Source organism: Protobothrops mucrosquamatus, unplaced genomic scaffold, assembly GCF_001527695.2.
Source record: "Protobothrops mucrosquamatus isolate PMUCROS unplaced genomic scaffold, P.Mucros_1.0 scaffold1781, whole genome shotgun sequence".
In the NCBI taxonomy this organism is placed as follows: domain Eukaryota; kingdom Metazoa; phylum Chordata; class Lepidosauria; order Squamata; family Viperidae; genus Protobothrops; species Protobothrops mucrosquamatus.
The window spans coordinates 262,312-273,274 of NW_015387919.1; the positions used below are offsets into that span (position 1 = coordinate 262,312).

A 10,963-nucleotide genomic window follows, 5' to 3' on the forward strand; every position below is an offset into this window, starting at 1 on the left:
CGGCTGCAGAACATCGTTACTCTGCACATGCCCTGTAGAAATCCACACAACACAGGCTAGAAACAACTGCTGTATAAAGCGGCCACTAAATTGCAGCAGTTCTAGGAAAGCAGCCTAATTTCCAGGCTCCTTGCCAGCTCTGGATATTTTCCCTGCAGTCATACCTAGCACAGTATTAATCTTGCCCTGTTTTAGCTATTAGTCTGTGGCCGCTTACAATTTTTATAGAATCCTCCCATTCCGCATCCTCGTCATTCACTCCATCGTGCCTTAAAGAAGTGAACCGGCGTCCTGACCTGGCCTGGCCTGAACAGAACAGAGCTTAGAAAGACAAAGAGTTTTTAACGGTTGGCACAGATCTTTTCGGCAACAAGCTAAGTCAGAAAGCAGAGAGAAGGCTGCAGGTTAAATACGTGAAAGAGGCTCACCTGTTGGATTTCCATTCATTTTCTTCTTGATTTCTTTCACCAGAAAACTGGAAGTTTCACTCGCTAAAAGCGGGATATTTGGAAAATAGATACCGCCGTCTGACCGCTCCCAGGCCTAAATCAATTTTTTTTTAAATGTCAGAAAAAAAAAATGACATTCAATGCATTGACTGGGTAATTTCCCCTACCAGAATGATTTTTTTCAACTGACTGGTTTTTGTTCTTAGCTGGAAGCTTCTCACATTCAGGATTGTCCTTTTTTGAGGAATGTAGGATAACTACCATGCCTTTCTAAGAACTACTGCACCCCCGGCACCTTCCAGAATGGGCCTTCCTGGAGCCAGCCAGAGAAGCCAGCTAGCTCTTCCGAACTGGCATCTTCAGTTGGACAGCCCTACTACGCAGGACAGGCTCAGCGCCTGGATGGTCCCAGTGGCTGCTTCCCACCTCTCAGGGGCTTCCTCTCAGCTTAAAGGGAAGCTGAGGAGGCCCCGTCCTTCTCTGCAACCTTTGGAGATTTGTAGCTCACAAGGCGTTATGTCCATCAAGCCGCTTTGAACTAGTGGACAATAAAGAGAAAAGAGACGTGCAATTCCATTCTTCCACATATATTGGGTGTTGATTAAAATATGTCCTAACACTTACTTACTTTGTTATTTTCTAGGCCACTGACTCCCAATACAATTGCTGTTCTGGTCAGTTGTACTTTTATAGGTTGGTTTTTGGTTATGAGCCATCAGTATAGAAATACAATGGACTACAACGGAAAAATACCAAAGCTAAATCATCACAAATCAGGTCAAGGAAAAGGAGACTATTCTGAAATGATAGCAGTATGAGAATCCTCTGTGCTGTCATTTAGGCGCAGTGCTCTCTTAGGGGCATCCTGGATTTAAGGAACTTTGCTTAAAGCGCTTGTACAAAGAAGAACCTGGAAGGTAGTCAGCGATTGCTAGCAAAGCAGAGCTTAGGCCGATGGGGTTCACATTGCTGCCCCTCATTGCTAATTAGCAGCCACAGCTAAGCAACATTGCTGCATTCTGTAATGAACACTTAACAACAATCCCCCATTCACCTCCATCTGATCCGGGGCATCATTTGTACCAAAAATGCCTCGGTGGTGTTATGAAGCTGAGTTTGCATGATCCTCAACAACTTAGCTGCCATAATCATACCGTTATCCCAAAAACAATCTAACGGGAACAACTGATAAAAAATTAAGTTTATAATCAAATGTAGCTGACTCAAAAATCTGTGGTTTTCGGCTTCACCGCAGCAAAAGGTTGACACTTCCATAGCACAAATCACGGGTTAAGTAAATTTATGTCCCTTTACAGAGGCACATTCTGTTTAAGAAGTCTGAATGTTGCCCTTTTTAAAAAGTAAAGAAAAAAAAATAATGAAACACCAAAAGGTGGAAGGGAGAGACCCCAAGCATAGAGTGGAAACGAGAGGTACTTAAAGACATTCTGCAGCTTCCGCTTCCTCTCCTGGCTGAGCCTCTCCCAAGGCTCCTGGGGATGCCTCTGTGTGTGTCCTTGTCTCACCAAGCAGTTCCTAAACAATCCCCTGAATGCCGCTGACTCACAACCTGAAAACGGCCGCTGTTTCTGCATGGAAGTAGAGCGGAAGCACCTTCCCTGATACCTTTTCAGGTGGGCCATTTCCTTTCTTTTCTTTTCTTTTTCTATGGGTATCAGCTGGACTTCCTCCTATTGAAAATATCCAGTATATAATGTGAAATCCAACTAACCTTCAGAAAAGTGGTCAGAATGGAAAGCCATCGTCTCTGCTGTTCTTCTGCACTCAGGAAAAGAGCCGCCTCCATGTACTCCAAGACCTGCCGGTCCAGGGTCTCCGGTCGGAAGGGGAGCTGCTGGCACGGAGGCTCTTCGCTACGGTGTGACGGCTGCGCTTTGGCTGCTGCCCCTTTGCCTCCTTCGGGAAGGCTGGGATCCTGGCTCCCATGCTCCTCTGGTGAATCCACTTTCTCTTCCAGTGGTTTTGGAAGCTCTAGCACAGGTTCCATGCTTTGGCCAAACTGATCTGGAAGAAAATAGAACAAAAACATAGAATAACAGAATTGGAAGGGACCTTGGAGGTCTTCTAGTCCAGGGCTTTTCAACCAGTGGTACGGGTACCACCTGGGGTACATTGGCACCTGGCAGGTGGTACGTGACCATCCTAGAAAAGTGGTAGCGGGGGAGGGGAATGAGCTGAACCGCACAAGCCTGAGTGAGAGACGGCTGGAGCTGCAGGGCTGTCAGGGCTCAGCGGAAGCGCCAGGATGAATGCCGCTTTCCAGCTGATCGGCACTTCTTCGAGACTGTCAGGGCTCAGTGGAAGCGCCAGGATCAACGCCAGGCTCCAGCTGGAGCTCGGCGCTCATCCTGGTGCTTCTGCTGAGCCCTGAAGAAGCACCAATCAGCTGGAGCTCGGCACTGATCCTGGTGCTTCTGCTGAGCCCAGAAGAAGTGCCGATCAGCTGGAATGTTGCAGCATCCCCAGGATCTTGTGATTTACATTCAGATGCTTGGCAACTGATTCATATTTATGACGGTCACAGTGTCCCAGGGTCACGTGAAGTGACCAAAACCTGCTGCAACCAGCCAGCAGATGGGGGGGGAATAAAAACCAAACACCCCCCACCCCACCCCCGCTATATTTTTTTTTGGTCATCAAGTTTTTGACACCTTGCTAGGCGACTGGTGGTACTCGGATGTTGCCATATCCTAAAAGTGGTACAATGGGTGAAAAGGTTGAAAAGCCCTGATCTAGTCCAACCCCTTGCCCATGGCAGGAAAGCCTATACCATTCTGGATAACTGACCGTCACTCTCTTCTTGGAGACCTTCAGTGACGGAGAACCCACAACTTCTGGAGGCCAGCCGTTCCACTGGTTAATTGTTCTGTCAGGAAATTTCTTCTTAGTTCTAGGTTGGGCCTGTCTTTAATAATCTTCCAGCTTGCTTCCACCAGGTACTTTGGAGAGTAGGCCAACCCCTCTTCTCAGAGACAGCCCCGCAAGCAGTGAGAGACAGCTATCGTGACACCCCTAATCCTCCTCTTTAACAGGCTAGATTTACCTACTTCCCACAACTGGTCATCGTACAGTCTGGCCTCCAGAAGCCTAATCCTCTTTGCTGCTCTTTTCTGCAGTCTTTCTAGAGTCTCAACATCTTTTTTTTAATCATAGTGACCAAAACTGGACACAGTATTCCAAGTGTGTCCTCACCAGTGCAGTATAAAGCAATATCAACACTTCACATGATCTTCGTGTATCTAAGGCATTAAACTGCTTTCATTCCTAATTAAAACAAACTTTGGTGCTATCTAAACTCGGCAGTGGGCTGTTTCTGAGCAGGAAAGGGGCCCGGGAGGATGGGGAAGCAGCCGCACTGTGGCCATCTTTCAAAGGCCAAAGTTTCGGAGAGGGTTTCCCACAACATTCCTTTGCCTGGCATATAAAGATAATAACCGCATATAATAACTGAGGGCCTGTTTGGTGCAGAAGTTGAGGCGTCAGGCCAGAGACCGGATGACCATGAGTTCTGGTCCCATCTTGGGCACAAAGCCAATTGGGTGACTATGGGCCAGTCACTTTCTCTTGACCCCAGGCAGGAGGCAATGGCAAAACACTTCTGAAAAACTTTGCAATATATACTGTATATATATATTTAATACTTAGAAATAGCTCTGTTTCCATGAGTGTTTGCACCCACCCACTTGATAAGACTAGTTTCATTCTGAGCTAGTCCTGCATGGCCTTCCCCTTTCTTTGAGTTTCACAACACACATGAAAGGCATCATGTTTTCTTCACCATATATTCTTTTCCCAAGTCAAGTCTTAGTCTTTCACAGGCCCGACTCATCATCAGATAGGCCATGAATACCATTATGGCTTGATAAATCATGGTTTCCACCTAACAGATTTTAGTGCAACTGAGAAGAAGCAGAATCATATATCAGTATAGTCGAAGATTAATTTTATCACAGGCATGTTCTAAAGATCTTGCAGACCGGACTCCATCCATATAATAATAGTAATAGTAATAGTAATAGTAATAGTAATAGTAATAGTAATAGTAATAGTAATAAAGTTGGAAGGGACCTTGGAGGTCATCTAGTCCAACCCCCTGCTCAGGTAGGAAACCCTATACCATTTCAGACAAATGGCCTTGTCCAGCCTTCAGGTGCTTTGGAGAATGGGTGGACCTCCTGGTCTCTGTGACGGCCCCTCAAGTACTGGAAGGCTGCTATCATGTCCCCCCAATCCTTCTCATCATTAGACTAGAGACGTACCTAGTTCCCACAACCATTCATCCCACAGTTTAGCCTCCAGCCCCCCCCCCATCATCTCTGTTGCTCTTCTCCCACTCTTCCTGGGGCCTCCGCATCTTTTTTGTAGGGTGGAGACCAGCGCCAGGCAGAGGCCTGGGTGCAGTGTGGATGCAGGAGAGAGCGAGCGCGCTGGGCCCATCCGAGGTGCATTCCCACCGCTTTCTCACCAAGGCCCCCTCTCTCACAGAGAGGTTAAGCAGAGCACAACCACACACTTCCCTACTCCAGAGGCTTTGGCCACGCAGAAGGGGCACAGGTCCAAACACAGCCGGTTGGGCCAACAGCACCAGGGGTCTTCCCAACTCCACAGAACTTAACGATTTCAGCTCCTCCCAGATTAACAGCACAAAACCAGGCGTCTCGTTTTGCACAGCAGTACCAGCCTCTTTCCAAACCTTGGATTTGGAGGCAACTCTACAAGCGTTACAGAGACAGCAATTTCTGAAGACCCCCAAGGAGGGCAAATTCGGACATACCTGTGCAAGTTTTGTCCTGAGCTGGTTGCACGTCTAAGCAAGAAAAGGAAAGCGGCTTTTGACAACTTTCTCCCCCCCCCTTTACTCATTTGACTAGGCAGCCGCGCTTATTTCCTGGCGAAAGCAGAAGTTCAGGAGCGCAAATAGAATCAGAGCTGGGCTGGAGGTAGAAAAGGCCACGGGGGGGTGGGGGGGGCGTTATCTGGGCAGGATTTGCAGAACTGACCGCACCGAAACAGATGAGGGAGCCGAGAGCGGTGGCGCCCATCGAATGGGAAGCCCCCTTCATCTTTCTGACCGGGGTTTTCTTTCTTTCCCTTTGAAATGCTTCCTCCATTTGTTTACTGTGGCAGGGAGTTTCTCGGAGTTTCTCCGTTTCTGAAACTCACGGGAGACCTTGACAGTCCCATTTCTTTTCCTGGCAAAGAGGTCCGCCAACCCCCCTCGCCCCCCCGTCAGAATCCCCAACAGCCAGGGACTCCCTCTCCGCCTGAACGTTTATGTGGAGAATGTGTTTAACTGCCCATGCAACTGCCAGCTGGGCCAAGCAAATAATTCTTCCACCTTTAATGAAATGCAGAAGGGAGAAGAAGCGGAAAGGGGAGACCGGGTTTTGCACCACAAAATCTGCCCAAATAACAGGTCTGTTAGTTGCTGACTTCAGTATTGGCCACTTCTACCCATAGCACCTTGGAAGGTGGAGAAGTTTATCATCATCATTTTCTCACTAAAAGACTACTTTGCAGAGTGAAACTAATATATAGTTTTCTTTCTTTTTTTTAAAAAAAAGGTTTTATTGATCTTTTCATACAGTTCAAAAATACTTGTTCAACAAACGTGTTGTCTGAGTTTATCATTCACGAATACAAATTGGATTCCTAATCCCTTATTCTTTTCTCCAGCCATTGATAAAATAAGTCCCAAGTTTGAAAATATCCTGTTTCTTCTTTTTCTTTCAACTTCAAAGTAAGTCTGTACATTTTCGCAGTCTAGTATTTTTTAATTATTAATTAATATATAGTTTTCAATCAGCTGCTCTTCCTTCACCTGTTTGAATTTGCTCTCTTTCCCCATCTGATCCCTTTTCAAGGTATTTCTGTTAAAATAGTGGAAGTACAAATATATCGAAACCTAAGTTACAAACACTGGTTACATCATTCCCTCTTCGTAGAGAATGGCCTGAGTTAGGATATTCAGAATATAGCAATAGCACTTATATAGCACCCCATAGCGCTCTACGGCACTCTCTGAGAGGTTTACAAATGTCAGCATATTGCCCCCAACAATCTGGGTCCTCATTTTAACGACCTGGGAAGGATGGAAGGCTGAGTCAACCTTGAGTCTTGTTGGGATCGAACTCCTGGTAGTGGGCAGAATTTGATTACAATGCTGCATTCTAACCACTGCACCACCACGGCTCTTATTCAGTCTTCCAGTGCCACCCTCTGGACGTGAATTTTACCAACAGGCTGCGATCCAGCTCACCACCCTCTCAAGGGCGGCAATTCTCTTCCATAGGAAAAGCAGGAAGGCTGAGCCTCCCACAGCACCAGGGGATTCAGAATAAGGGGAGGGTGCGAGTTCCACCTGGAGGGTGGAGCTGGCTGAGCCATGCAGGAGAGGACTTGAGACTCTGGGATTCTTGCACCAGCCAGTAAAAGAAAGCAAGCAAAAGAAAGAAGAAGTCTATAATGATAGTGAAGAACTGAGTAGCATGGGGTGAGCTGAGCGTGAATAAGTGTAAATGCTAGTGGGAATTCCAAATTTTGAGTAAGACAGAAATTGTGGTGCAATTGGAGGATGACACAGTTATAGTAAAAAATGCCTCTAAACTTTGCCCCAGGCCTGCTGCTGGCATTCGAGCCTTCAAGGGGCCCAGTTTCACAATTAAAAAATTCTAGAAGTTCTTCCCCATTTAATTCAGTTGCAGAGGCTCTCAGGTCACAGTGAGTCACTCCGTTTCAGGCATCCATGGTGCTTCCACATGGCCTGCCAGTGTGTGTGTAGCAAGGGCTGGGTGACTCACCCTGGGTTTCCCAAGTCAGGCTTGTCCTGAAGCCCCCCCGCCTTCCTTGGTCAGGCGATCCTCACACCAACTAGTTCAGATGGGTAAATTCCCAAATGCTCCTATTTCCAAAGAGAGATAAAGGGGTGCCATCAAGTTGAAGGTCAGTGTAATGAAGTGCTTTGAGGGATTATGCCCAGATTTTGCAGATTGGACATCATGTAGCAGACTCTGCTAGGTAAGGAAAGATCAGGCCAATTCAGCTACTGTAAGATTTCTTTACAAAGCTCTCTTAATAGCAGCTCCGGCTTAGCCATATCCTCCCCGACATCATCAAGGAGAATTGGTCTCCTGGCCAGGCTGGAAGGCCTTAGTAGGCCAAAGAAGAAAAACAGACTCATTTGCTGGATGACCTCATAGGTCACTTTAGGCCTGGGCTGTAGGAAATGTAAGATTCCCATGAAGTATATTACTCTATGTATAAAATCTTTTCAAAACCCAATCTAACAGAATAAAGTTGCCCCAATTTATGGTGGTGTTGATCTTTATAGTTTTTTAAAAGTACTTTGAGAGTTAATTTGGTGTAGTGGTTAAGGCATCAGACTAGAAATCAGGAGACTCTCAGTTCTATTCCCATGTTGGGCATGAAGACTGCTGGGTGATCTTGGGCCAGTCACTTTTTCTCAGCCCTAGGAAGGAGGCAATGGCAATCATTTCTGAAAAACCTTGCCAAGAAAACATGTCCAGGCAGTCTTCAAAAAATGGACTTGATTGAGCAGAAGGGAATAAAAGTTACTTTGGTGGGTAAAACGTGCTAAAGCATACAAAAATTGCTATGTTTGCAGGAAGATCTCTTGGAAAATACACTAAAAACTTACCTTGGCAAATGTAAGTAAAATTGTTGCAAGTAGGTTGTGTGATGCTCTCTGCCGTGGCCAGAAACTTCTGCTTTCACAGGGAAAAAATGTAGATGTAGGGAGCATTCACAGCCTTCTCCCTTGGTTCAGTGAACAAACCTTAAAATCCCATTCTATTTTCACTTCTGCAAAAAATCTGCATGATCACAACTTTTGCAAAGCAGGAAATATAAACATGGAAGGGAGTGGAGGATTGTCCCCCACGAAGGTCTGCTCTATTCCTTCAGCTGGGCATCCCTTTCCCTTTCCCCTCCGGAAGGGTTCCCAGCCAGCAGGTGTCCTGCTCAGCCTGGGGGGAGAAGAGCCCACGAGGGCAGGAGGGCCTGAGGCTCCCCTCCCTGGGCGCACCTAGCCCGACAGCAAGGTGGCTTTCTGCCCGCTTGCCTCCACAGGTGTGTTTTTCTGCCTCCAACACACACACACACACACACACAGTCCGGGCCAAGCCTGGGCCTGTTAGCGAGCCATTCCCAGGCAGGTTGAGGGGCTCGAGGCCTCTCTCTCTCTCTCACACACACACACACACATACACAAACTCTCTCTCTCTCTCTCTCTCACACACACACACACATAATCTCTCACACACAAACTCTCTCTCACACACACTCTCTCTCTCTCTCTCTCTCTCTCTCTCACACACACACACACACACACACAGAGGGGGAAGGAGAGGAGGATGGTCTCTGGGGTGCCGGCAGATTAGGTAAAACGATGCGGAAGGAAGGAAGGAAGGAAGGAAGGAAGGAAAAGAGCTGTTTGTTTCTCTACTAATCCCAGACAGGTCAGTCTTGAAGGCCAAGTCATTCTTCTTGACTTCCGGCAAGACCATCCTGACATCTTGTGGCCAAGCGAGCTCATTACAACAAGCGTTTTATAGAAATTGAGAGGGAGTCTCTTCTGCATTAAAAAAAAAAGAAATCTGGATCGGGAAATGTTATATGGAAAGGAGATTTCGAAGGAAGCCTGACTTCAGCCTTCTTTCAGAAAGGATTGCTTAACTTTAATACTCACTAAGTTTCTATTTCATCCTTCTGCCAGCCCCGCAGGCTCCATCGGGCAACTCTGGAGGGAGCAGAAGATTGAACTACCGTAAGTCTCTGAGTAAAATCTCAGGAGGGCAAGAGGGCAAACACCGCATGGCACGAAGCCCTAACCTCCGTTAGCTTCAGAGCCCGTGGACAGCCTGGCCAAGGCCATCCCTGTAGGGACATTAAACATCCCCCCTCAGCAAAATGCCCCCTTTTAAATAAACTTGTTTATTGAAAAGTGACTTTTTAAGAAAAATCCCCAGCGGGAATGTTTTTATTTTCAATTAATCCATTTTTTCTCTCTAAAATTTATTTTGTTTCTTATTGCATTTCTGTGAGTCAGCTATTTTTTAAACTATCACGTCGAAGCAGTGGCAACTGGCAGCAGAGCTAGTAGCTGTGGAGCTTCAGGCTGGGCAGGAAACGGAGACAAGAGTTTTGCAGGTTAGTAAGAAACACCTCTGTAGGAGAAGCGATTGTATGTATGTTGATGTAGAGAAATGTACAATAAAGGGACCAAGTGGGCCTCGATTGGGTTTTGTACAATTATGGAACTGGATATTGGAATACGTAATTCAGCCCTAAACCGGGCATAGGCTAGTTATTTCATGGATTTGGCGATAAAGGTGCAAGGAATGTTTACTGACTGTGCGTTAGGGGTGTGTTGATTGAGGAAGTGAATTGGTCTGTATTTGTGTGTGCGCCTAAGAACCCAAATGATCTGTGGCAAATGTTAGGTTGTGTGATACAAGAGGCAGCTTGAATCTGAGATTAATCTATCAAAGACCAAGACAACTATTTTGGCACAGAAAATGGATAACCAATGCAGGTTATTGATAAACTGTAATGAGAGAAAATAGACTACTGTGACTTTAATGCAACTGTAATTACCCTGGTGCCACTGTAGCAGTAGCCCAACCTTAGCCACTTCTAGCTAAATGAACTTCAAATCCCAGAATTCCATAGCCAGCAGGGCTATTGATGAGGATTCTGGCAGTTGAAGTCCATACAGCTGGAAGTTGCCGAAGTAAGGGAAATAATTACTTAATGTTTACTAAAGAAAATAATGGATGGAGTAATTTTAAGGCATGCCACTTCAGGGAGGAAGTTAAGAGTAGTATATGGTCTTTTTCTGATAAATTAAAAGTTTGGAAGAAATGAAGACAGCTGTGGATAAATGGGCTTTTCCTCTTATACCACTTCCTGTTTTAATCTCATTCTTTTATTTCTTTAGCTGACTGTTTGTTACTCCTTTTCTGAGCCTTGTGTAATGCTGTGTACATCAAACTGGATAACATGACATCTGTGTATGTAACCATCAGGTCAAAACATGTCCCTTGATAGGAATCTACCAAATAAATTACAGAGAGGGATAATTAGCTTATTTTGAAATTTTAGCTTTCCCAGAATTAATGTACAAAAATATTAACACAGTTGGCCTCTGTGCCAGACTAGCAACTCCTCGTACAAGTCTCCACTACCCAACTTGTGTGGGATGCTGACCACTGTGGCCTCTTCCGATGTCAGGGCTCGGATGGGCAGGCTTTGGACCAGAGTCCTTGAGAGACGGTGCTGGGCTTGTGTGGAGTGATGCTGTTCCGGGTCCTGTGCTTGGAGCTGGTTCCTCTCATGTGAAGGAACCACCTGAATGGTTGGCTTTCCTCTTCCTGCTCTGATGACGGAATGATTATTATCGTAATTCCGGATACGGCTGTAAAAGACTGTGGCTTCTCTTGTGGGAGCCTCCTGCTCTCACTCCCATTAATGAA

The 10,963-nt window shown here is 46.1% G+C and overlaps 1 protein-coding gene across 1 annotated transcript in view; it reads right to left on the reverse strand.

Moving 5' to 3' along the window:
* The window catches only part of WDFY4 (WDFY family member 4), a 94,640-nt gene extending 89,107 nt beyond the window's left edge, over window positions 1–5,533 (reverse strand). The window contains exons 1-2 of the mRNA XM_029285504.1: window positions 5,476–5,533; window positions 2,182–2,474 (exon numbers count right to left, since the gene is read on the reverse strand). Coding sequence (XP_029141337.1) covers window positions 2,182–2,474; window positions 5,476–5,533 — 351 coding nt within the window. The remainder of the gene's footprint in view (window positions 1–2,181; window positions 2,475–5,475) is intronic.
* Window positions 5,534–10,963: the final 5,430 nt, after the last annotated feature.